At 41.1% G+C, this 26,086-nt stretch overlaps 3 protein-coding genes across 9 annotated transcripts; 2 read left to right on the forward strand and 1 right to left on the reverse strand.

The window, feature by feature from the left end:
- Positions 1–694: 694 nt before the first annotated feature.
- pex5 (peroxisomal biogenesis factor 5) lies at positions 695–12,637 on the forward strand. 3 transcript variants are annotated; one of them, XM_030394516.1, is made up of 17 exons: positions 695–943; positions 3,359–3,515; positions 3,608–3,646; positions 3,820–3,937; positions 4,033–4,179; positions 4,395–4,479; positions 5,681–5,771; positions 6,014–6,136; positions 7,656–7,769; positions 8,122–8,205; positions 8,503–8,622; positions 8,768–8,911; positions 9,106–9,176; positions 9,634–9,855; positions 9,972–10,137; positions 10,231–10,388; positions 11,136–12,637. In XM_030394516.1, exons 2-17 carry the CDS (start codon positions 3,402–3,404, stop codon positions 11,380–11,382), a joined length of 2,043 nt encoding a protein of 680 aa, XP_030250376.1. In that variant the 5' UTR covers positions 695–943; positions 3,359–3,401; the 3' UTR covers positions 11,383–12,637. The 3 variants fall into 3 exon arrangements, with proteins under 3 accessions (XP_030250376.1, XP_030250377.1, XP_030250378.1); XM_030394517.1 differs by lacking the exon at positions 7,656–7,769; XM_030394518.1 differs by lacking the exons at positions 6,014–6,136; positions 7,656–7,769.
- Positions 12,638–14,424: 1,787 nt separating this feature from the next.
- cdca3 (cell division cycle associated 3) lies at positions 14,425–17,109 on the forward strand. 3 transcript variants are annotated; one of them, XM_030392506.1, is made up of 6 exons: positions 14,425–14,580; positions 15,147–15,297; positions 15,381–15,477; positions 15,566–16,471; positions 16,551–16,618; positions 16,714–17,109. In XM_030392506.1, exons 2-6 carry the CDS (start codon positions 15,166–15,168, stop codon positions 16,804–16,806), a joined length of 1,296 nt encoding a protein of 431 aa, XP_030248366.1. In that variant the 5' UTR covers positions 14,425–14,580; positions 15,147–15,165; the 3' UTR covers positions 16,807–17,109. The 3 variants fall into 3 exon arrangements, with proteins under 3 accessions (XP_030248366.1, XP_030248367.1, XP_030248368.1); XM_030392507.1 differs by having other exon boundaries at positions 14,438–14,580; positions 15,143–15,297; XM_030392508.1 differs by lacking the exon at positions 14,425–14,580 and adding an exon at positions 14,636–14,775.
- Positions 17,110–17,797: 688 nt separating this feature from the next.
- On the reverse strand, positions 17,798–25,178 carry gnb3a (guanine nucleotide binding protein (G protein), beta polypeptide 3a). 3 transcript variants are annotated; one of them, XM_030392605.1, is made up of 9 exons: positions 24,949–25,178; positions 22,043–22,163; positions 20,888–21,033; positions 20,560–20,623; positions 19,867–20,029; positions 19,712–19,778; positions 19,427–19,628; positions 19,120–19,336; positions 17,798–19,014 (listed from the first exon to the last, which is right to left on the reverse strand). In XM_030392605.1, exons 2-9 carry the CDS (start codon positions 22,097–22,099, stop codon positions 18,908–18,910), a joined length of 1,023 nt encoding a protein of 340 aa, XP_030248465.1. In that variant the 5' UTR covers positions 22,100–22,163; positions 24,949–25,178; the 3' UTR covers positions 17,798–18,907. The 3 variants fall into 3 exon arrangements, with proteins under 3 accessions (XP_030248465.1, XP_030248466.1, XP_030248467.1); XM_030392606.1 differs by lacking the exon at positions 24,949–25,178 and adding an exon at positions 23,050–23,111; XM_030392607.1 differs by lacking the exon at positions 24,949–25,178 and adding an exon at positions 22,304–22,323.
- Between the last annotated feature and the right edge of the window lie 908 nt (positions 25,179–26,086).

Raw genomic sequence — 26,086 nt, forward strand, 5'->3', positions numbered from 1 at the left:
GATACTACCTGTTTCAATTATTTTTTAAATCTTTTTTATCCTCCCTGTGACATGATAAAATAAAATTATCATTTTCTCCATTGGTAATAATATATGAACACTAGAGTTTTGTATAGATAGATGTATAGATCCTTTGAAACATGTTGCTTTAGGTAAAATCAAGGTGAGGGACATAATAAAAAATGTTTTTATACATCAATGTTACAATTTGTTTTATACGAATTAAGTTTGCCATTTGTCTTTTAACAGCAATAAGTGCCCAGCCAACATTTGCCACTTTCTTTTTTTCTTAACATGACATGGTTTCAGTCCCACTCTAGCTATAAGTGGGTCAGGGGCCTGGGGTCATCAATGGTCCAGAGGTCCAATATGTCATATGGGGAGCCGTGGATCCAATTTAGATTTTTGCATTCAGGACTTATATTTCCAATTACTTATTTGTACATCGTCGTTGAATATGTTCTCTTACAAAAATAATATTAAGACGTTTTATTTAAAAACATGTTTTATTTCATTGCAGGGGTTTCTGGTTTGGCACCTGGTTACTGCACTCCTGATTTGTTAGACTTTGATCGCCTGCGCATTGTGCGCAATATCTTTTGTATTTTTTTTACGTAGATGAGTCTGCGTCTGTTTCACTACGTTCTATTTTTTTCCGAGCCCTGACATCTTCTTACGTCAGCGCGTTCAAGAATACGAGACCAGCGTACGGTTACGAGACAGTCCAAGTGAACGGTGAAGGGTTTTGTGGGTCATGGAGGAGGAAGGTAAATAGACAGAGAAGCGCTTGTGATACGCAGCGGCTGCTTTTGGACTGTTACCGGGGGGTTTGACACTGCGGCAACTTTTGCTGTGATTCGGTGGTTAAAACAGACGGAGGGAGACGGACAAGCAAAGCGGAGAGGAGGGACTGTCGGTTCGGCTACAGCAGCGGCTGTCGGCGGTGAGATGAACATCATGCTACCCGTCTATTCATGCCTCTGTGGCTTCATACTACAGGAATGATATCTGCACTTAGCCCCACGGTAGCTAGCTAGCACTGTACGCTAACACTAGCCACACTATTGTTGTAAGGGTCATTATTTCTTCAAATCGTCTTCCTTTATCTCGCTGTTTAACGAGCTACATAAGGAAATACACGTTACGTAGATAACCGTTTACCATGCTAATGTTGCTGCTCATAGCTGAAGCCACAGTTAGCTAGCTTCTTGCAAAACAAAGCTACCATTGCTCCCAGTCTGGTGAACTGCTTTGACACATGACAGCAGTCTGACAGTTTAAAAACCTGTGTGTGTTTGTTTGTGTGAGAGAGAGACGGAGAGAGAGAGAGAGAGCTGGCGGTGAGATGCCTTCAGGTGTGCACAGTGTAACGCTTCCACTCTCTCAGTAAAAGTAGGATATGTGTGAATGTGCGGGGCAAAAGCATACCCTCCTCCAAAGGTGATGTGTAGGGAGGTTTGTGACGGTGAAGTGAGCAAGTAAACAGGTGCCACAGTGGCCTGTCTATCTGTCATAGTGTGCGTATTAATATCTGTGTCTAATCCTCTTACTTTGACCCTAATCATCATACAGCAGCTGTTTGAGTCAGAATGAAATATTATTTTATCTGTGTACTAAAGCATAAGAGCCCACCTGTGGATCTGACTCTTTTATGATGTTTTGTGGCGCTAGAGTAGTCCTCAGTTGAGTGGAGTGGACAGGGAATTAAATCTCTATTCCTGACAGTTCATTATGGAAATTGTTGCTATTACGTATCCCTCCAGAGGGGTTAGAGAAGTTGAGTAGGCCAGCATGTACAGCAGTTTGTCAGCTGTTCATCTCTGGGCCAGGATGTGGGTCAGTGATTTGAGCAGCAGGGTTTCATCATGGACAACATATAGTCATTTTCAGTAATGCAGCTAGGAGCTACATCACTGTCATAAGGATTTTTCTTTTGTTATTGTTTTTACTCCTGGAAGATCAGGTGAGTGATCATCAGATAAATTAGAACCAAATAGGACATAATGACGATATGATATTGGTGCTGTGTTTTGATGACAGTTTTGGGTGTATGGCTGTGCAAATAATCGAACTATTATCAAAATCCTGATATCCAAATTGTCGAATCTACACATTTTTGATCAAGGTAAAACCTGTGAAAAAACTGCATTATAATTAATTACGGGAGTGTTGAAGAGATGCCCTGACCTACAAATCCTGTTCTCCGATTGTTAGAAAACAGGCTTGTTTGGTACAGACTATGGAAAAACAATATGCGTTTTAATGCTAATACCGATTATTAATATTCAAGGATTTACATTTGCAGTAAAACATTTACTGATTTTCACGTTACTAGAAAATATCACAGTTTCAGGGTATTAGGGTATATGGTATTACACAATTATTATCCTTATAGGAATAAAAAGGGTTTTTCTACTGATACCAAAATGTCAAGAGGTTTTCTACAATACCTGTTTTGTCATTAAGCAAAATAAGCCAATGCTAGATTTTGTTTCAACAAAGGTGTAGATGTAGATGTTGCCTAAAAATTGTTGTCAAAATTGTTAATTGAATTAGGAAATATCTCATTAAAGAACAAGATAACAACATGCCCAGACTTTAATTGCAGTCTTTTTGATACTCACTGCTATGAACATATTTTGTCGGCCGTACCAAAGACGATTTGAAACTCAATAGCCAGCCCTGTATGATAATGATTATAGTCTTGTTTTTAGTAATAACAATATGGTGATGTGAATGTCTTGTTCTCCCAGAAAAGGCTGGAGTGCAGTCAGAGTGTAAAATGCAGTGAATGCCTGTGCTTGCCGGCCCATCACATCCCCATTATTAATGGTTCACCATCAGCCAGGAAATGACCCGAAAAACAGCAGATGGAGCTTGATTTGGTTACGTGACATGAGCTTATCTGTGCAGTGTGAACACACTCAAGAATTCACCTTGCTTGGCCTGTCAGCTCTTAAAGAGGCCGGAAACCATCACATAAGTTTTTAATGGGGATTTGAGATAGTATATTACAATACAAAAGATTACATATAGGGCAAAACATTGTGATTATATTGATAGATATTGCCACTATGATGAACGTTACGGCTGTAGTTGGACTGCTAATTTTTGCATTTGATTTTAACTGAAAAGGATGACAATGATGATGTTGTGTTGGGTCTACACATTCCCTTACATCTGGAGAATATTAATTGTAGGCCGGGGTATCCCTTGTCGGATTCTCTCGAATTTATCACACTGTTGATCATTGATCCGATGCTATGCGACTGTGAGTGTCTGTCTTAAACACAAATTGCATTTTGCACAATCATCCAAAACAGAAATTGAGAAATGCATCTGCTCATTCTCTTCTCAGTTCTCAGGTGGTCTAATTGGGTTTGCCTCGTCCTTGTGTTGCCATGGCGATGCGGGAGTTGGTGGAGGCAGAATGTGGGGGAGCCAATCCCCTCATGAAGTTGACCAGTCACATGACCAAGGAAGGGGGGGCATGGCGGCACCGCTCAACACCTACAGTGAGTAATTTGTAGTTATCTATTTAAATATATGTATTACAATGTGTTCATATTTGAGTCTTGCTTGATAACAGACATTCCTTTTCTCACAGATTCCCCCCGCTGCTATAGAAATTGCAACTGAAGAAGAGGTCAGGGTTTCAGTTCCTTTCCATATTCAGTGTATTTTGTTGACTACAATATTGTTTTGTAGCCGTTCAGATGTGTTACTCTGTTAATACTGGATGTCTTTTTCTTCATATAGTCAATAAAAGATACAATAATCTTTCTTAGCTGTTTTAACATGCTTTTATTTTGGCTCCAGCTGGTGAATGAGTTCCTTCAGGCGCCCCCACGACCCCCACACACGTTTGACATGGGTCAGCTGTTGGAGGAAATGCAGCAGATTGACCAACAGAGCTACAGACAAGCTCCACAAAGAGGCATGTATTTCTGGATTCTCACGTTTCAGGTTTTTTCTCTATTGTTTGTATGACTGTTTTCAGCATTTTAAGCACCACGTATTTCTATGCCATAGCTCCAGATGTGGCAGCGTTGGCCCTCTCTGGTGACTGGACGGCCGAGTTCCTCTCAGGTCCTGATGCTGCCTCCGCACCGGGGCTCACTGCTCTTGGTGATGCAGCAGACGCTGATTGGACTAGAGAATTTATTGCTGAGGCTGCAGGTAGGTTGAGTTTCCTTTAGTTGCTCTTTGTTGCTAGCCTGTGTTTCACTCTGGAAATACACACTGCTTGATGTGCATGTCATCATCAGTCTGTCATATGTCATCACTCTCTACTGAGATCAGAGTAAATAGGCCTTAGATAACTCCTTTGATTTTTGCCTTGTATGTATATTTTACAATCTGCCTATCTGTGTGTTTTTTTTCCTCTGCTCCAGATCCTGGACGCTGGGCAGAGGAGTATCTGGAGCAGTCGGAGGAGAAGTTGTGGCTGGGAGATCTGGGAGACAAGGAGAACGAATGGTTAGAACAGAGAATGGAGGACATGGATAGAAAGTGTTGATAGTACGCAGATGAAAAATGGCTTTTATCAGTGGTCTTCAAAGTTTTTCAAGCCAAGTAGCCCTTAGCTTATAGTGAGACAGAGGAGGGATCCCCTGTTAAATAGACTGTATAAAGTATATTGTATACAATTCTTTTGCATATTAAACTGTGCTTACAATAAGATGTAGGATGGCCTGTAGTGCCATATATAAACAAGTCGCCATATTAGGACCCTATCACACTAGGCAAATGGTTGGCTGTCAGCCAATGTCAGGGCTATCGTGAGTATCTGTGGCCAGAGAAATCAGTCAGATTGGCTGTTCCACTTAACTAATCAGTGGACCAAAAGAAAGGGGAAGTCTTTGGGGCCTGTTGCTGTAATATCTATGATTTCAACCCTTTTTTGTGCCGTATCTCCTTATTTTTCACTTCAGCCTCTTTGCCAGTGCTATCTGCAACTTTTATCAGACATACTTTATTGAAGTTGGCTACATTAACAAGACCGGTGTCCAAATATGCTGCTTTATCATAACAACGCTCTTCCATCAAACAATAATTTGGCTGCCCCCTACAGTAACTGTTGAAGACTCAGCTTTGTATAATTGTGGGGACTGAAAGAGGATAGTAGCAGAGGCAGACAAAAGATAACAGATTTGAATGCATGTCTGATCATTGATAATGTTGTTGTCTTCTTGTCCTCTTTGTTATGTTTCTGTTGAATTTAAAATTTGCAGACAATCCATCCTTGTCTGTGACAATGTTGAAAAGGCTAACTGAACCAGAGCTGAAAGTATTTTGTGTAGAATAACAGCCTTACAGATGTCTAATCATCAGCATAGTGCACTGACCTCAAAAATGCAAAGTACAGCCTTCAGCCCGAATTGATTAGTTCTGGTCTACATAAGCAGAATAAATACTGCCTCTTCTTGTAATAATGTAATATAAAAGAGCATGATGCACATTGTTTAACAAAAGCACTTTGGTCCATCATGTTAATGCTTCAGATTAAACCATTCATGCTAATTTACATCTGCAGTCCCTGAGAGTTTGATGGCATATGAAAACACACTAACAGCCCATTAACTCAACATCACTTAACAAAAAGTAAAGAAATGAAATGACATTATCTCAGAATTCCTTACAGTATAATGTTAACAGTTCTTTTTTGTTAACCTGACAGGACAAAGGAGTATCAACCAGGGGAGGAGCTGAGGCAGACAGCCAATGAGCTTGTCTCAAAGGTTGATGACCCCAAGTTACAAAACACGGAGGTGCGCAACGACTTAATGTTTACCTGACAGCTGTTGGATCCTCTTTAAACCATGTGTCATACCTTTTTACATATCTATCTCCATATCTTTTCTCTTTTTCTTTAACATTTTAGCATAGTAATTCACTGGGAGCAACTTGTTGGTTGGGAAAGAAACTAGCAGTATGTTGGTATAAACCTGACCAATTAGTAATGGTAAATGTTTTTTTGTTTTTGCTGTCATTTTTTTCCGTTGTTGTGTAGTTCCTGCGATTCATTAGGCAGATTGGCGAGGGCAGTGTGACAGTGGAGAGCAGAACAGACAAACAGCTCACAGATAAAGCTCAGGCCGAGGAGGCTCAGAACTGGGCCTCCAACCTCAACCAGGTACGAGTCTCTGCCCACTGAGGAGGGGATGGTTGCAACTGGGAATACATTGGGGAAGCACATTGGTTCACTTCTGCACAGTATAGGCAATGCCATGTGACTCATCACCCCAGTATCTAATGCAGAGTAACATTTTCCAAAAATCTAACCAAAAGCAGCCACTCAGCTCTCTGTAATATGAAGCTCATGGCTGCACAGCATTGCTGATGGAATTTGTTCAGCAAACAGTCGACTCTGCTTTTCTTCTTATGCATTCAGTTTTTAGTGTGTACAGTTGAGCTGAGTCAATTTTCCTTCAGTTTTTTTTTGTTTTACTGGGGTTGTAAGCGATTACTTTGACCTCATTCAGTTCAAGCAAAAAAAGGCTGTTGCCATATATATATATATATATATATATATATATATATATATATATATATATATATATATATATATATATATATATATATATATATATATATATATATATATATATATATATATATATATATATATATATATATATATGGAAGCCTATTTCTGCCAAGAAAAGAAAAAGATAGATCAAAGGTTAGATCAAAAAATATATTTTAATAAGTTTAAAATATAACAAAATAAGTCACAATTTCAATTTACTAATCAAACTTTTTGATATATTAAGTGAAGTAAAGTTATTTATGGTTACTTTGATTGTGATTTTGTATCAGAAAGGTATGAATTGGTACTTACCCTAACCCTAACCCCAGCAACACTTGCAGTGTATAGAATTAAAGCCTGACTGATACTTGATTTTGTATATTGGCTGATATACACACATTTTTTTTTAGACGATCCCTCAAATGTGGCTATGAAACACCCTCTGACATGAGATATTTAATGAAAGCAGGATTTCTTTAAGTTGAACAATTAACTTTAATGTCTAAACATCAGTGCACTGAAAACAGTAAACTAAACCTCAGGACTTAGTAATAATTAATTAACTGAATAATCTTTCTCTGCATTAACATCTCTGAAAAAATTGTTTTTGTATGAGTGCCAATACGGATATATCTGTGATAGGCCAATATTGGCTGTTAACTACAAGTGTTGCTGGAGATTTGACCTCCTTAGAGTTTTTTTCTGTTCTCCCTGAACCTCTGAAGTAGGTGAAGTTAGGCCAGAAACCCCTAATCAGAATACTTTGACTTAAATCTTTTATCATGTCCAACTTTTTATGTATTTTCTTTTCTCATCCTGGCAGAAATAGGCTTTGGCATTACACTACGTATGTGTAGCTCTCAGTCCTGTTCTTGATGAATATCTGTTCACCATGGCTCCATTGTACTTTATTGCCCTCTAACTTTGACATGTGCTTTTCCATTTTTTTGACCTCCGAACTCTTGGCTTGCCATTCCCGCAATTAAAAACCACCATTCATCTACTCCTCCTACTAAAATTACTCCTACTCCGCCCAACCCTTCCAAAAAAAACCTCCTCACCAACTGCTCCTCCCTCCTCAAAACATTGCCCCATTCCCCACTGCCATCCCCTCCCGCCATAGTTCCTGACGGAGACAGGGGGAGGGAGTCTTCCCCTGGAACCCCCAGAGAGGAATCAGAAGATTGAGAAAGTTAAAGCTAAACAAGCAGAGCAGTGGGCCAAGGTCATCAGGCAGGTAGGACCTCTGTGGTCATGACAGTGTTAGGTATTTTATATTTAGCTGCTATATTTAAGTTTAAGCAACATAAACCTTCACATACCAGCAACATTTAATTATTGTGTTGCTGTTGAGTGCATTTTCTAAGTGAATGACAATCAGGAGTTAATTAGGAAGAAATGTAAGAAAGGAGTAGGAGAAAATAAGCTTCTCTGTGTTATTTCTTCTTTCATTTTTTCCTCCTTTTCATTCACTTCCCTCTATATTTTTCCTGTTTTAATATCCACATCCTCAGCTCTAATAACAGTTTTCATCCCCAGCAACTGCTGACTCAAGTCAGTCACTGTTACTGCTCTTCATTGCTATTCAGGTGTCAGAGGAATCGGCTGAAGCCTGGGTAGATGAGTTCGCCACATCAGGACCGGATTTCCAAGAAGCTAAAGCTGCTGTGGAGGTGAGGCAAGAATTAATGAGCCAAAACTGAAGAGCAGGGATATCTGTAGATGAAACACACCGGTGTCCTGGCAGAAAAATGTTTTGGAATCAGGAAACTAGCCTTAACACAAATTGTCTATTAAGGAGCCCTTGATAAAGAAACTTAATCCTCTTTGAGAAATAAGCAGCCATTGTTTTTCTCTCCATCAGTACACTCTCATCAGTCCCTCGGAAAAGTACAGGACATGTCTATAATAGAGGATGATATATAATGTGAGGAGACTGAAGTAATGATGTATATCTGTCATGCTGTCAGAGTGATGTGGATTTCTGGGAGAAGCTGCAGCAGGAGTGGGAGGAGATGGCTAAGAGGGATGCAGAGAGCCATCCCTGGCTGTCTGACTTCGATCAACTACTCAGCAGTTCTTTTGACAAGGTAGCTGTCAACCTGCTCAGATCAGACATCTGCTTAGAAATATGTTTACAAGTTTGATGTGTAAAAGCACATGACATGCTGTGTGTTGGACAGTCTACATACACACACTCTGAGCAGCCTGCATGTTTCCCTGTGTTTGCCCCAGGGGTATCAGTTTGAAGAGGAAAACCCCTACTTATCCCATCCAGACCCTTTGTCAGAGGGAGTGAAGAGAATGGAGGCAGGGGACATCCCAGGCGCCGTGCGATTCTTTGAAAGTGCCGTACAGAGAGAACCAGACAACCAGCTGGTGAGCTTTTGGTTTCATTTAAATTTTCTTCAAATTCTTTGACCATCCGAATTCAAAAATCATAAATTATAAATGCACAAATGACCCCTTAAAGCCTCCTTACTTTTGATTTTACTCACGGTTGTTTCCCCACAGAATGACATTGTAATGACGCTTTTGTGTGTGTGCATACATTTCTTCTCATGTAATTGCAGGCTTGGCAATATCTGGGAACCTGTCAGGCGGAAAATGAGCAAGAATTTGCTGCCATCAGCGCCCTCCGCAGGTAGGAAATCAGAATCGCAAAATGCTACCTCAAACCATCCAGATGCAAAATAGACATTGTGTTTGATAAAATTTGGAGGCAAAATCTAATATATAGTCACCTGTTGTCTTTGAAAACATTGTTTGGAAATTATGATTTACTAGTAGCTTAATAATGATTTTCATGTTTGCAGATGCTTTTCTACTGCCTTTTTGAGTAAACATCTATGACAAAATTCAAGAAGCTGCCTAGAAAAGCAAAAATGTAATTACTAGAAATAGATTCTATCCTGATACCTAATTAATTAGTACAAGTGTACAGTGACCTTACAGCTCAGGTTTATGTGTCTGTAGCCTCCACTTTTTTAGTTTCACCACATTAATAAGGTATTTGCTATCGCACTTAAAAGCATACAACAAGGTAATGTTGTTCCCTGTGACCATTTCTCTCTTCACATCACCTCCTCTTATTTCACTAGATGTATAGAGCTGAAGAACGACAACCTGACGGCTCTGATGGCGTTGGCCGTCAGTTTCACTAACGAATCACTGCACAGGCAAGCCTGTGAGACTCTTCGCGACTGGCTGAAGCACAATCCTAAATACCGTTCTGTGTGGGAGCAGACTGAACGCGAACGCCAACAGGATGGTGCCAGAGAAAGGGACAAGGAGAGGGAGAGATTCGGGTCACTGCTGCCAGAGTGAGTATCACAAACACACATGTGGGATTCAGAATGATTTTTGGTTTAAAACGAAACATAGAGATCCAGCATCTTCTGATTCTCTTTGTGTTTCTCTTTTTGTGTCTCTGGCACAGATCTTTGTTCACTGATGTCCAGACCCTGTATCTGCATGCAGCTAACTCTGACCCCGCCCAGGTGGACCCTCAGCTGCAGTGTGGTCTGGGAGTTCTCTTCAACCTCAGCGGGGAGTACGACAAGGCTGTGGACTGTTTCAGCGCTGCTCTCTCTGTCACACCACAGGTTGGTGTAGAAGTGCTGGGATCCTAACCTCTGTCTGCAAACTGCTTGCTGTTTGTTTCTGAGCGCTGTCTTCTTTTCTTTTGTCTCCATCAGGACTACCTGCTGTGGAATAAATTGGGTGCTACACTCGCCAATGGAAGCCGCTCAGAGGAGGCGGTAGCCGCTTACAGGACAGCTCTGGAACTGCAGCCCGGTTTTGTACGCAGTCGCTACAACTTGGGAATCAGCTGTGTCAACCTAGGAGCACACAGGTGAGGAAGTCTTTGGTCTGTAGATTTGTGTTTTGTCTGAAAATGGTTGAAATAAACAAATGGCCCCCACACTGCCAGGCTCCAATATCCACATTTGAATGCACCAAAGTAGTGACGTTCGAGCACTACTGCTACTCATCAGTCTGAAGAGCAGCTCATATTTGACCCAGCTTCAGACCTTAAATGGTTTGGATGTGTTTGCATACTCCCATTTGTATCAGGTTTAAGCTTTAAAAGGGATGGTCTGGACACGGTTATCATATTGACATTAGTTAGATGGATTCCATGAATAAGTTACACCCCTTTTAGACCAAAAGAAAAACAATAAATGAGTAAAAGCATGACACTACTTTACTATGATATGAAAGAGTGATCACCCATAAAATGACCTTTTTTGTATATAATAGGTGTAATTAACCTTACCTTTGCCCTAGCAAGTAGACAGAAAAGATTGAAGTGAATTGATCACTTGATGAATGTATATCTGTTTAGATCAAGCTCTTCTTTTTGCAAACACAGAGCATAAAAGATTCAAATCACAAATTATTATATATTGCTGATATATTGGAACCCAACAAACCCTGGTGCAATGCTATAGCTTTTTACTTCCACTAGATGGCATCAGCAGTTCTGCGAAATACACTTAAACTGTATTAATTTATTTTGATTAATATCATAAACTATTTAAATGAAGTCATGATTATCTGTTGTTCATCCTGTCCTGTTCTCTTTCTCCCGTCTCCTCAGAGAGGCAGTGGAGCACTTCCTCGAAGCTCTGTCTCTTCAGCGCCAGGCCGCCGGAGATGGAGCGAGAGCTGCGAGGGGGCCTGGAGGTGCCGCAGCCACCATGATGTCTGACAACATCTGGTCCACCCTGCGCATGGCTCTCAGCATGATGGGAGAGAGCTCTCTGTACTCTGCTGCTGACCGCCGGGACTTGGACACCTTGCTGGCTCACTTCTGCCAGAGAGAGGTGGAAGGTGGTACTGAATGAGGACCAGCCAGGGGGAGGGGGTTTATTGAGTGTGAGTGTGTTTTGCTGGGCGGTAAATGTTTGGGTGACTGAATGAAGCGGAATCAGAGAGGTAACGGTTTCAGAGAAATTGAGGAGGAAGACACTGTGAATTATCCAACATCCCAGAGACATCATCTTGTGGTCGTGTGCACTTCAAGTACTTTTATCAAGTATTGCAGTATTAGTCTCTACCGGGAGGACGCAGCCAGCGGTAATACAGTCGCTGCTTAGATGAAATACCCTGATTAATCGATTTTTTGGCGTTTGTTTTTGTTTGTTTTTCTCCTCCACATTGTTTACCTTCCTCCTCTATCTCCTTCACCTACCTTCCTATCCTGTGATCCTCCCCCTCCTCTTCCTCTCCACTCCACCTGGTTTAAACAAGGCTTGTGTGGTGATGCTGTGGCTTCATTTCACACTTCCAGGTTTCTGGTCTAGTTTCACACAGCAGGTTTTGTGGCAGAAGAAGAAGAAGAAATCACTGTATTTTACATGTTTGACAGTCCCCACATTTCCTCCTAATCTGTTTATATGGAGAACTGCGTTTCATAATACGTCACAATGATTTGAAATTTGTTCACGATGAAAAAAGTGATGAAGTAGAATGAGTGAATCTATTCTGTATTCAGCCGTGTGGACTGTTATGCTTGTCATGACATTCAGTGCTCTCAGTCTTTCTCAACAGCAGGTTGTACGTTAAACCTTATACTCAGTACGGTTATGTAGATTAAAGGTACAGTATGGCTTTAACATTGAATAGAGTAGAAGTGCTCCGTAGAGAAGGATTAGACCGGTCCAGAGATCAGACACTAAACAGAAGCGCTACAGCAGCTTTCCTTTTTTTTTATATACTTTATTTAATTTTTTAGTAATCAAATATCAGCCAGGATGATGAACTGACAACCAGCGGGACTGTTACTGTTATGAAACGGTATGCGTGTGTACAGTATGTGTGTGTATGTGTGTGTGTTTTGGGTTGGGTGGGGGATATTAATTGTGTAACTGAGGATAAGATCATATAATTGTAATATCATTGAGAATGATCTCTCTGGGCTCCTCCCTCTCTTTTTTTCATATCGCTCTTGTAAAACAATTTTGCTTCATTGTAAAATAATGCTAAATGCCATAATGTGTATTGTAACATAATTGTTGCACTATAATTGTTTTCAGGCTAGTTAAATCCTGACTGCAATGTTTAATATAATATTCAGCAATAAAGCTTTGATTCCAGACATCTGTTGGTGATTATTTTATTTTTTTTCAGTCAGTAAACAAAACAGCTTGGCTCCAGTGACAAAAAAGTATGGAGCGCTGAACAGAGACCTCTTTAACAAATCTGATAACAAATAACAGATGGGAAGGCAGATGACGTTTAAAGTTGGAAACACTTGTATAAAGAAAGTAAATCGAAGTAGTTTGTTTTGAATTATGACTATTATATAATAGGATTATTAGTTACAGCTGTAGAGTTTTCTACTGTTTAAATGCATTATTTTTAGCATGACTGTGTTTATGAATCCTGGTGTGTGCCACCAGTTAATAAGTAGAATTACATTTCAATAAATACATTTTTAAAAGGATTTTACATTTGTATGTAATATTATAATTATTCTATATCTGCTGTGTGAGTCGGACTAAAACGTTGGGCACATAGGACAGTTTGTGGTGTTGTTAAATTGTATTGCAATATGCTGAGTGGTGGTGTTTCTAATATTTTTTCTACTCCATTTAAGTAGATAAGGAAATGTCAGCTCTTTCAGAAAATGTCCTTAGTTGATAATGTATTTGACTGTTCTGTATTTTACATATATATATATATATCTCATTAATCCAACTGTTTTCTTGTTGGGTTCAAAAGTTATTATGTAAATATATAATACATTTTATTATGATAAATTATCTACAGTTATTCTGATTAATATTTAACTCTTCTCAATGTATTCTCGCTTAATCTAGTTAAATGATCAATTGTTCTTCTTATCCTAATTTTAAGTGTTAAATATTAGTTGTAATAAAATACGATAGATAAGTAAATAGAATGACGCCTTTTTAAAAAAAATGATGGTAGCTGAATTATTAATTGACCATTTTAATAATGTTTTGATAAATTATTAAATTACTATAACTTTGGTTATGCATATTTTTATAAAAAATGATACACATAATATTAGCTTATGTGTGTACATCATGACATGCACTACTGTTAGGGATATACAGGTTTGAAGGTATTCAACATGCACAGTTGTAGGCAATGTAATGAGGAGATTGCAGGTCAGGATAGATAAGTAAAGCAGGTAAAAAATGCATAATGTTGCATTAAGATTATTTCATGTCATTTGTTAGCAAACATTTGTTGTTGCTATTTTTTGCCAGGGGTTCAGGTCCACCCTGTGGCCGCACCTACATTCCCGGTTTGGGAAGTGGGGCTATGGTATACTTAATTGGTATGTATATCAATATCAATAAGTTATTATCAGCCTAACATAATTGAAGTCATGAACCTGACCGACTTTTTTCTTGAAATGTCAAGTTAATTTTCGACGTTTTTAACATTATTCTTGATGTGCATAATGAAAAAAAAAATGTTTTTTTTTCTCAACCCCTGGCCCTAATAGTTCCATATATATGAACCCATATACCAAAATCCCTCACTAATTTTGAGTAGCAATAAAAAAAAGTCTATTTGTCTTTCCCACTCTAGCCTCCATATTTCTGTCAAGATAGTGTTCAAACTAAATATATTTTGCAATCTGCTTTTCCACAGATAATGTGGAAAGTGTGGATAATAATAATATTCTCGATGTGAATATTGTTCATTGTGTCCCTCCTCTAAAACTCCTCCTGGCAGTTTGGTCAGGGAGGGGCACTGTTCCAACCTAACATTTCATGTTCCTGCCTCAGACAGACAAATGTGATAAACAAAGCGTCCACTCACATAAGTGCAGCTTTCAAAATGTAATATCAGCAGCGCACCACGCCCCGTTCGAGAACGCTGGCCTCTGAGCCAATCAGCGCCGAAGAGCCAGACAGGTTGCGCACGTTGATTGGCTCATTCAAAAATAGCACGCACGCAGCCCCGCCATTTAAATGTTTTAAAACTCGTGTGTGTATCTCCGTTTAACACCAGTGTGGAGTAAGAGTAAAGACGTTCAACATCACGTTTTGTCTTCGTAAGAGGTAAGTCAGACAATATATTTTGAACTGTACATTGATGTTTATTATATCAGTCTTAACTCACATAATGTAAAGCTCGTGACCGTCAATGTTACTATGACAATGATGCTTGTTTTGATTTTTAAGACAGAAAGTGAGAGGCTGGGTTCAGCCAAGCTAACGCTACATTAGCTTGTTGTTGACTAGCTAACAGATCTTGTAGGTTAAGCTTCGCTGTTAGCTTGTATATTATTTGTTGGTGTACATAGACGTATGATTACGAGTCTGTAAACATTTGAATGTGTGTTTTGGATCCACGTGTAAAAGCTAAATTTAGTTTTTACATTAGTTATGTATCATAATACAGGTTTACAGGCACTTGTACGTTATTAGTTTTCATTCTTTGGAAATGTGCTGGTTGGATTTTATTCACAAATTGCAAGAAAATCCTTTAGTATCGTATCTGCAATTTTTCCACCAGTGTGCTGTTCTATACTTGGATGATTTTGTGTGTATATTTTGTGATTTCGTTTGATTGTTTTGCTCTGTTATGAAAACTGTGTTCTGTTTTTATGTTTCCTGTGAGCCAGTTCACGTTTAATAAGCGTCATGGGATCCAGCGAGAGCAAGATGGCTGCATGTGCACAAGTAAAACCAGAGCCGGCCATCAAAAACAGTCGAGTCGGTGAGCTGAAAGATCCGCGCTCTCCTTCAACAGGCATTGACCGTACACCCATTCAGGTAGGTTACCCATCATACTGTAAGCTGTGGGGCAGGGGTGGAGTATGTTAAATAGCTGAACCATTACAAATGATGTTTCCTAGGTTGGTGTGCTGAAAAGTGAGTGTCCACTGGCATTCACTGATCCCCGCTCGCCTACTGTAGGTATTAGCCGCACCCCTGTCAGAGAAGTCATGAGAGGTAATTATTTGTTGAAGAATAACTTTCAGATTGACCCCTCTGACCTCCATAATGTCCTGTAACGTGATGTTCTATCTTTTCTTAACAGCAACAGTTGGTTCCTTTGCTCGCCGTCTGGGCATGCTATTCCATAACGAGACTGAAGGCAAAGCCACCGAGAAACGCTTCAGTGATGTCGTGGAGGAAGAGGAGGCCTTAAAGGATGAAGAGTTTTCTTCTGCTAAGCCCCTCCTGACTCCTCAGTCTATCTGCAACTTTGGCTCCCTGGCTGAGCACGCCAACCTTCTGGCCACCCCTGTAATGCCCCCTCTGCAAAGTGAGGGTAGCTCAACACCGTTTGTGCTTCTTGACCACCCCCAAGTGGAGGTGGAGCTGGAAACTGAGGGAGAATTTAGCCTGGAGGAGGCAGAAGAAGCAAAAGAGTCTCCTCTTCATAAGAGGCTGAGCATGAGCCTGATAACCTGTCACGATGGAGCAACTTCAACACAGATCTTTGCTGAAGTGCACTGTGACTGTGCTGCATCTCCAGTGCCTAGTGTGGTGATAGAGCCAATCAAGAGTGGTGTGGATCATTCTTATGCCGTTCCTTCCATCACCGTTGAAACTGAGACCCCTGTTGCGCCTTCCCTGCCCGCTGATGCAGATGATTCCCCAGTTCAGGTGTCCACAGCACAGTCGGAGGAAGCAGAGCAAACCCCATTGTCTGAGGAAACAAAGGAGCTTGTTAAAGAGCCGTCCTTGCCTTCCGCACCCGCTCCAGAGCCACCGACTGTCCCCAAGTCAGAGCAGCCACAGCTCCACGCTGGCATCCGCTGCCCCACCATCGACCCCAAGAGCCCCAGTCAGGTGGTGTTCAAGCCCCAGTGGTTGGGAAAAGGTTTTGGCGCCACTGGGCTGAAAACTAGAGGAGGCTCCTCTCCTCTTGCTGTCCGCTTGGCCGTGAAGAACGTAACCAATGAAAACAAAGGCCAGTCTGGAAAACGGAAGCAGAAAGGTGTGTAGGGAGTTTGTGGTGTCAGGTGATCTATGATGACAGGATGTTTTTGTTTGACATTTTTCCTTTTCTTTCCAAGGTACTGAAGGCCGCTCCCCACTGCAGATCCTTAAGGAAACAAACTCGCCCAGGGACAAAGGTTCTCAGGTACCATAGACAAGAATTCCTATGCTTTGTTTTTTGTCAGGTGATATTGAGTAATTTGGTGTCAGCTGAGGTAATGTTTGCCCCTGACTTTCCAGATGAAGCTGAAGGTTTCCACCCCAGATAAGCAGAGACTGAGACAGATGGACCGCAGGGTGCTGGCAGTGTCTCTGGATAAGGAGAACAGATGATCGACTCCGGCCACGTGTACAGAATCCTGCCACTTGTATATCTTTTAAAACAAGCTTTTATCTGTACAGCTTCCTTTTTTCTGTGTGTATATTACTTTTTACTTCCACTTCCAGCAGTTTTCTGTCCTGTTTTTCTCATCTTGTAAATATAAATAAAATTATTTGCATACACACTTCAGTTTTAAATTGTTGTATTGTTTTAAGATACTTTTGAGGTTTTTATAACTGAATTTCTTCCACACTTGCATTGTAACATTTCTAGTCTTTTAATTTGTGCACAAAGAGAATAAAAGCTCAAATAAATATTTCTTCATTTTTGCAGATCTAGTGTGTTATGCAGCTGCACCAGTTTTGGTTTTCCTTCCCTCATTTGAGTTTGTATTGTAGCTTTTGTAATGAACACTAGAGGGAGCCAGTGAAGAAACCATGACATTTTAAAGTTGATCCATAAAATTTCTCTGTTTTTATGTTTCTGTCCAATCAGTTTTTCCAAGGACTGAATGTACATAAGAGCGTACATTATTCCATGTATATTTCATGCCTTTATATTCAAATCCAGAAAAAGGTGAAGGTACAATATGTAATAACTTTTTATTTTTTTATTTTTTTTAAATAATTTAATTAAATTAAAATTATCAGCAGAATCTGAAGGACTGATTATTACGATATGTCGGTGGCATGTGTGTTCTGTGTTCTAGGGGTATGTTGTGAAATTAGCATGCTAACCAGTTAGCCCCTAGCCACTTTGTACCTCAAGGACTGATAGATTGCAACAATACTCCCTTGGTGCTCCGAGCCCCCAGTCTGGATTAATATGGCTGCTTGCTGCTGGGCGAACTGAGCTAACCGTAAAAGCAGAAGCAGTTAGTGGTCAGTCTAGTGATATGCTTCCCTTTGTTTGAATTTGACAGCTGTTTCTTACATATTACACCATTAATTTTGGACATTATAACTGAGTCAGCCTGTCAGAAATGAACACTGAAGACAAGTGTAATGCAGAATCCCATGTTTATTAGACAGTCTTTAAGAAAGATAGTATTGCTTTACTTTGCACATTGTGTGAATCCAGTGTTGGAAAAGAGGCAGTCCAAATTCTAGTCAGAACTCAGAGTTTTTATCTTTCTGTATGTACACAAACCGTCCTTCAAGTTTACCTTTGCAGAGGAAAAGTTAAGCAGTCATATACAGATTCAGATGTATTGCTCATTTGCGCACAATAGACGTTATCATCCATATATCACTCATACAAAAGTCCTCCTGTCCTGAGACAAATGGGTCATCTTTTTTTGTAAGTGCTTAGTGAAGCATGAAAAAAACATTTTATTATCCCATCTGTCAGTCCAACAGTTTACCCAAAGCACTTTTCAGGTCTAGCTACTGGGGGGGGGGGGGGCTTAGGCCAAAATGATGACACCCCAAATCCTGGTAAATATTGTCCATCAATCACATACAAAACAAGTCAAACACTAAATGTAGACATCTGCAAACTAGAACTCCATTTGAATTAAAATTAGAAAATGAAAAAAAGAAATTAAATGTAAGCATGTAGGGAAATCTACCAAAACTAGGAACAAACAACAGTCTGAAACAATAATGCTCATATTATTCATATGACATAACTTATGCTTTGATATGAAACACAGCATAGCTAGTGTGAAACCTACACAGGCTGCAACTTGACACGTATTCAATTCTATCTCATCCAGTGTGCTACCATTTCCATTTGGCAACTGTTCTCTTCGGGTGATCTCTGAATTGCTGCGATAAATGTGCATATATTGAACCGCAATGTAACTATTAAGAGGAAAGATCTTTTCTGAGACCCTCTACCCCTTGTCCCGCCCCAAATTCCCCCATAACGTGAGAAGAAAGGTGAGAGCGCGATGTGACGGAGAGAGGAGAAAATCTTCACATTACAACCCCCTCTCCAACAATAGATAGGACTTGGCACAATTAAAATACCCTCTTCTCAACCTATGTGGCTCCTCGTCCCTCATCCCTCCCTCAAACTCCAATTTCGTTTTTTCTTTTTCTTTTTTAAATCTTCCTTCACTTTCTCCCATGCAGATGTGTACTGCTCTCTTCCTGCTCAGGAACAGCCTCAGTTCCATATCTTGAGGAAGCTGTCCCAGGACCCTGTGCAACACGCCATGCCGTCTGAGGACACGCCGATACAGCTCACCCTGTTGTCGTGACCGGCCAGCACTCCTGGACCACCACACGGAAGAAAAAAAACAGGATGTAAGCGACACACTGGAGGTTGTAGATGCTTTAATATCAACTTTATCTTCTACGTTATCCACTCTTACTCACCCACTCTCTCTGCTTTAAGTGCGTCCCAGATGTTGACGTTAAAGTCATCGTAGCCAGCCAGTAGCAGACGGCCGGACAGGGATGGGGCCAAGGAGGTCACCCCGCACATGATGCCAGAGTCCTGGTAGGTGATGAGCTCCTGGTCGGCTCGCAGGTCGTACAGCTTACAGGTGGCATCGTCAGAGCCTGTAATCACTGCGTTTCCATTGGGGAAGAACTGGAAGAAAGAGAGGAGATCAGAAACTTGGCCTCAGAAGTCAGGCCAGGTCACGTCAAGTCAAAAGTCAGTAATGGAAGTGATCCTCACCCCGATGGCGTTGATGTCACTCTCATGGCCTCCAAAGGTCTGTCTGCACGCGCCCTCTCTGATGTCCCACAGCTTGGCCGTGAAGTCGCAAGCCCCTGAGATGAAAAACTTGAAGTCGGGGGATACAGCGAGGGACATGCAGTCTCCCTGGTGTCCTGCAAAGATGGTCTTTTGGGTCCCTGTCTCGATGTCCCATAGTACGCTGGAAGAAGACGAACAAAGACAATGTTCAAAAGGCAGTGGAAAAATACATGTTTAATTCATTAAATCATACTATAATCTTACCAAGTGCAGTCTCCAGAGCTGGTGATGATCTCACTGTCACTGATGAAACGACAGCAGGACAGGTAGCCTAGCCAGTGAATAAAACACCAATTAAGGAACTTTAAGAAAACGCAAACCCAACTCAGTCAAGTCCAACATTAGGACATCCATCCTACCTGTGTGTGCTGCAAGCTCACGCATGACCTTGACGTTCCCGTCCTTGCCCTTAAGGTTGTAGATGGAGCACATGTTGTCCAGACCGCCGCAAGCCACGAGGTTCCCCGATGGTGCATAAGCACAAGTCATCACCCACGATGACTTGAGAGGGATAGCGTTCACCTGGGGACACACGGAAGACAGGTGAGACTTATGTAGGGTTGAAGGGTTGACACTTGAGGGGTTACACCCACAAAAAAGTAGCATGCAATCTGATAAATGTCACTCAGCAGATAAGTTGCATTGTGGGTAATGTAGGCAGCAGGTTTTGAAAATGAAGAAGAATACGTGGAATGAAAAGGCGATATCTTAATGCACCAATCAGGACTTAGCAACATTTGAAAAAGGATCTGATGACAGTTGATGCTGTTTGGTCCCGTTTGATCCGAAAGAACGGATGTATGTATATGTATATTGTGATAATATGAAATTTTGAGTGTTAAACTTTTTAGACTCTGACTTCTGCTCAAGTCAAATTTCAATTAGTTAAGATATAATGCCATATTATTTTTAGGATAATGAGCGTGGATGTACACTGCAATGTTTTGGCCTTAGTTTAAGCTGGGAAAGCACCTTCATGGCTTCATACTGTGTACATTTGGCCTCATCTACCATAACTGTAATCTGGATGCACCACTCTTTTCCTCTCCTACCTTGTTGGTTGTGATGCTGTCCCACACTATGAGTTTTCCATCTTGTGAGGCACTGACACACAGCCTGGTGGTGAAACAACAAGAGTATTTAAAAAAAGTGAATGAGACAGAAAAGGAGGAGAAATGAAAGCTGTAAAATCAACATCAAGCATATGTTCCTATTAATCATCCAGTCGAAAGTAAAGGGTACTTCACAAATCTAATTCCCAGATCTTGCTGTTATTGGCTCACCTCACTCCGGTTTTGTCCTGAATGTAATAAAAAACTTGGCTGTGAAATAAAATGGCAGGTGTTCATTCAATTTGTGTCCAATATGCTGTTTATTTACTTAGTATCAGTGCCCCAGTGCATAGCGTAGATCTTGGCAAGGTGACCCCTTAGTGTTTTCCTGGTCTTCAGCTGGACTCGACCCATCACGGTGATACTGCCTGTTGCTTCTTGCAGCGTGGTGTCCTGCACCGCCTTACGAGCCGCCTGAGGAGCAGAGACAAACATGGGAAGTCACGTTACTGACTGCACTGAGCTAAGATGTAGTTAGTTGTTGTTAGTTGTAGTAAATGGGTCATACATCATCACATCTACAATTCTTATCATAAAGGCAAAAAATAAATATGACAGAATTTCTTTAAAGCCCCAGCAATCAATGTATATTGTCACTCGTTTTGATTCCAGTCATTTAAAGGTGTAAGAATTAGCCACCTGTCTGATTGAAACAAATAGGGGGCAGCATATCATTTCTAATAACTGCTAACTGCTGATAATCATTTCCTGTTTATACATCCACGACTGTAGCTACTGTTAGCCTGTTTGCTCAGTTAGCCATGCAGCTAGCCGGACTTTTGGGGGAACGTAGGTGCTAGCACTGCTGGATTGCTAGGAGAAAGAGATTTTTCAGGCCCGTGGCTAGCTGGTTGGCATGCAAACTTCAGTCGATATCTCTGCATCACAGTGCATAGACGTCTTTGACAGAACGTCAGCACCGTTATTTCTCCATATTGTGTTGATAATTTCAGTGAATTTTTCAATATTTTAAACTAAAATTCTTACATATTGCACCTTTAACCATGTAGCTTGTGGTCATATTCACAGACTCTGACCACACTTTGGTTTACTATTGAACTACTTACACCTTGTGAGGTACAATGTGTCTAAGAGCTAGCTGGTTAGCATGCCAAAGTCAATCGATATTCCTGTGACAATACACCTTCGAGTTATGATCAAAACTGATATTTCTTGTCATTCATGTCAATTTCGGAAAATTTTTAACAAAAATTCTTACATATTGCACCTTTAATTAACAGAATGTTTCATATTTATATATAACAAAGTGATAACACCATTATGCATTTTTCAAAGAGTACATTAAATACAGGCAATTTCTAACCTTAAAAATGTGATGGTTAAAACTTAAGCATTTTCCAAACTTTGGGCTACCCAACTTTTTACTCAGTTAATTAAAGGGGATATGGATTGGCCTACTGACAGTGATCTGGTCTTTGAGGTTGTCAGCCTCCTTTCGCAATTCCTCCATTTCACCCATGGCGATGTTTGTCAGGCACCGTCACCAGTGGAGACAGAGAGAGATGGCAGGAAAGATGATAATCCTGAAAGGAGGCAGAAGAAAAGCAGAGCAAAAAACAGTTTTATAACCAAGAAATACTTCAAGAAAATACTTGTAAACAGTATGTTTATTTTCCAATAAAAGCGTTGAATGGACTAATTTTTATATTTAACCTGAACCTACCTGAGGGTTTTAAATCCTCCCTAGCTCCAGTCTCCAAGTAAGTGCTATTTTGCAAGTCAAACTGGCCCTCGTCTACTTTGCAAACTTTCATAAACACGCAGGAGCGCGCACAGAAGGCCACAGAACACACCTACATATTCACTTATGTCTGTGAGCAAACACACACACACACTCACACACACACACACACACACACACACGCACGCACGCACACACGCACACACAAATGCAAGCAGACTGTATGAATATTCATTCAGCATGACATTAAGAGAGAAGGTGTTTGCTCTTTGGGAGATGTGACACTTGTTGAGAACACACATCCTCACCCTGAAAGTACACAGAAACCAGTATGTCCTGTAACAATGTCATCAGTGTATCAGCTCAACAAATTCACAACACTGACAGGTGGTTTGTGCCATTAACACTCCGGTGAACACTCGCCTAATGTTGATGGCTATTGAATTTGCTAATGTCGTGATTAAAGGAGCATTGTTCAGCAGTAACTCAATCACCTAATGGACAAACTCACATGGTGTGACAAATGTAATCAAGGCACAAGTGAAAAGGCAGAGTCACGATCCCGAGCTGATTTTGACAGAATCAGATTTGTCCAGAGAGACACGACACATGACCCTAGCCTCACAGTGAAGCAGCACAACGTAACCTCAACAACATCCACCTCCTTCTACTAGTACAGATATTTTAAAAGACTTTTCTTTCTCGTGTCATGATTTCCTTTATCTTACCTTGAAAACCGACAGCAGGGAATACTCTCGTTGATCTTATCTCATGTGTCCCTGTGGCAATCTCTCTCTCTCTCTCTCTCTCTCTCTCTCTGTCACTATTTGAATGACTGCCCCTGTCAAAACACATGACCTGGTGGATTTGCCTCTAATTTGTTTGAAGTGAAAAGGAGAGGAAGGGAGTGAAAAAGGGAGTGACTCTGTAAAAGAAATAGATTTGCTTTAATTGTTCGCCACTGGCCCTGATCTTTTTACCCAACTCTAGTGCTTAAAGTGAATGGAAGTTTGGCCTAAAAATATTCTAAATTTGTGGCCTTTAATTTGCTGTGGTGCTTCAAACACCTCGGCATCAACACTTTGGGTGTCCTGCCTTAAACCGCTGATGAGCACGCTGAGCACGCTGAAGTTGCTACCAGGGGATTTTAGGCCTTTGTTCCAGATGGGAAATTGCTTTGATAATGATTGCCGTAATGAATGCTTGAGTGTTTTTAGTCGTGCTATTACCCTTTTGCCATTCTGTCCCCGGGACCCTGCCATTGTTCCATGTGATTAAATGACTGCGAGGGGGTTGCTGGATGTTGAAGTGCATTAACACAGTGAGAGAGAAGAGAGGGGAGGGGAGGGGAGGGGAGGGGAGGCGGGTGGAGGGTGGAGGGTGGAGGGTAAGAGGCTAGGCAGGAGAGTGAGTTTTAAATCCTACTGGCTGAGATTTTAAGGGAAGCCTTTTGAATCAAATCTGCTCTCATCCGATTACTGACTGCTCTTTGCATCTGGATAAGAGATAGAGAAAGGGATGGATGTGGAGGGGAGGGGAGGGGAGGGTGGATAGTGGGATGAGAATGAGGGAGGGGGCAGATGGAGGAGGTGGGACGGGACGCAGAGAGTGTTTGCACTGGGACTGGGCCTGTGTACTTGAGTCTGAGCACTGACCGCGGTGTTCTCAGCCGAAACCCCTGACCATCTACAACTGACAGTCTTGTATTCATGGTCAACTTGATCTGAGACTGCAGCTCTTGTTTATTTGATTAAAATGTAGCTGCTTGTTGCTGCTTGTCTTTCCTAGAAAACTAAACACACTGTGCGAGAGTTGGACGACATGACAATATCTGTCTTTAGATGAAATTAATTTGTTTTGCCGTTGATCACCTCTAGGATGAATGAGTAAATCAATGATCAGGGTCGATTTATGATAACACTGGATTTCTGATTTCCATGTCATGATGCACCTTTTTTTCCATCACGTGTTCAAGCCACTGAATTAGCCAAAAACAGACAAAACCATCATCACTTTCTTAGTAGAGATTCCTCTGTGATCATAGATAAAGACAAAAAAAGGGAGGATTTTGTCCATGTGGCCCAAACCCTTTTCTCTCTTCTTTAAAGCGAAGACAGTCAGTAATTTCAAAATAAAATGTCACCACTGACACTGAGTCCACGCATGATACATCCACAATTTTAACACAGTTTTATCGTGCAGATTATGTCTGACAGTATTACGAATCAGAGGGCAAAAGGAATTTGTTTTTTGTCAGATTATCAATCCACATGACAAAAACAGCCTTGTTTGCTGATCCCATGTAAATCCCGCCGCTGTGTGTTCCATAAACACGAGATAAAGGACATGTAAGTAAATTAAATGCGTGTGGATACCAAGCGGCATCCTCAGATCTGACATCTAACAACGTCCTACACAGTGTAACTTCTAAATTCAGGGACGAATTTGAAGTTAAAGGTTATATCATAAGGATTTTGTCAAATTACTAAAGTTGATTAATGTCCTCTCAGTTCAACCCAATTTTTCACCAACTCTTTGATTCTGATCCATCATCTGAGCAGCGTGGTGCAACTTCACATCTACCAAGAGCAAAAAACATAAACAACAACATCTGTCCGTCCACTCACCAATAAGGAGACTCCTCTCGAGATGTTTTTTGGCAGATCTTTAGTCAGTCTTCCTCCAGCGGTCGCCCTCTGGTCGTTGTCATAAGTTCAGCCTGCCTGTTACCACACTTTCTCCCGCTCATTCACTTTTGGTGTCACACACAGTGGGATATTCCTCCGTCACTCACTCTCTCCACTGCTCCTATGAGGAACAGATGAGGATTGGAGGGATGAAGGGAGATCAGTGATGAGGGGATAAACCCTGGGATGGACAGAAAGAGGGGTGGAGGGGGGGGGTGGGGGTTAGTGGTGTGCGGTGGGGGTTAAAAAAAAAAAAAAAAAGGAGAGACAGAAAGGGAAGAGGAGACAGTGGTGGAAACCAAACAAGGTGCAGAGCGTGATCATGGGGTCATAAGACTTGAGCCGGGGTGAATCCGAATCAGAAACTAAGACATGGAAATAGTGGAGGGGAGGGCAAAGAAGATAAATAGAGGACCTGGGAACATGGCTTTTTATGGTGCTGAGGTAAAAGATGTATGACTGGCAGGAGGGTTTATGTTTTGTAAACCCGAAGTGAAGCTAATATTAGAAGGTTTACAGGCAGAGAGGGAGAATGGCAGAGATCAGACAGGGCTGAGTGGTGATATAGAGAATAACCGTGGGATTCAGGAGGGAGCGCTTTGTGGTTCATTCTTACACAACGCAAACAGGACCAGCACACGTGAACACATGCTAATAGTGTACAGATATGTTCTACTGTTACTGTCTTTTGCACTACAGTCTCTGTCTTCTTTGTTCTGGGTGTCAAATAAAACACTTTCTCTCTCTCCTTTTAAATCATTTATGACCTGATGTCACACCCAAGGCTCTCCAATTTTGGCTCAAATACCATCTGGTAAAAAAACGAGGCGCCTAAACTTGGATATTCGTCTTTTAATTTTCGACGTTAGCCGTTAGCACTGCGCACGTCACCGCTGCTGCAAATTATCTAACAAACTACATCACCTGTATTAGTTATGAAACAGCACAGCCTGCTCCCTTTGTCATGAGGTGGCACTTTCAGGCCAGAGAGAGGCTGGTTTTTTCATTGGTTAAGTTTGACTTGCCTTTCATGGTGCCCCAGCTGAGTGATCATGGGAAGTGCCCATCTGCGTTTCCC

This window comes from Sparus aurata, chromosome 17 (assembly GCF_900880675.1).
Source record: "Sparus aurata chromosome 17, fSpaAur1.1, whole genome shotgun sequence".
Classification (NCBI taxonomy): Eukaryota; Metazoa; Chordata; class Actinopteri; order Spariformes; family Sparidae; genus Sparus; species Sparus aurata.

Excerpts from the sequence above, each read along its gene's own strand:
- pex5 (XM_030394516.1), top strand. The coding sequence starts at position 3,402 with ATGGCGATGCGGGAGTTGGTGGAGGCAGAATGTGGGGGAGCCAATCCC. Across the intron at positions 5,772-6,013 it reads CCAAGTTACAAAACACGGAG|TTCCTGCGATTCATTAGGCA; the intron begins GTGCGCAACGAC and ends GTTGTTGTGTAG. Across the intron at positions 8,623-8,767 it reads TCAGCAGTTCTTTTGACAAG|GGGTATCAGTTTGAAGAGGA; the intron begins GTAGCTGTCAAC and ends TGTTTGCCCCAG.
- cdca3 (XM_030392506.1), top strand. The coding sequence starts at position 15,166 with ATGGGATCCAGCGAGAGCAAGATGGCTGCATGTGCACAAGTAAAACCA. Across the intron at positions 15,478-15,565 it reads TGTCAGAGAAGTCATGAGAG|CAACAGTTGGTTCCTTTGCT; the intron begins GTAATTATTTGT and ends TTTTCTTAACAG. Across the intron at positions 16,619-16,713 it reads CCAGGGACAAAGGTTCTCAG|ATGAAGCTGAAGGTTTCCAC; the intron begins GTACCATAGACA and ends CTGACTTTCCAG.
- gnb3a (XM_030392605.1), bottom strand. The coding sequence starts at position 22,099 with ATGGGTGAAATGGAGGAATTGCGAAAGGAGGCTGACAACCTCAAAGAC. Across the intron at positions 19,337-19,426 it reads GTGACATCAACGCCATCGGG|TTCTTCCCCAATGGAAACGC; the intron begins GTGAGGATCACT and ends TCTTTCTTCCAG. Across the intron at positions 19,015-19,119 it reads ACTTAAAGCAGAGAGAGTGG|GAGTGCTGGCCGGTCACGAC; the intron begins GTGAGTAAGAGT and ends GTGGTGGTCCAG.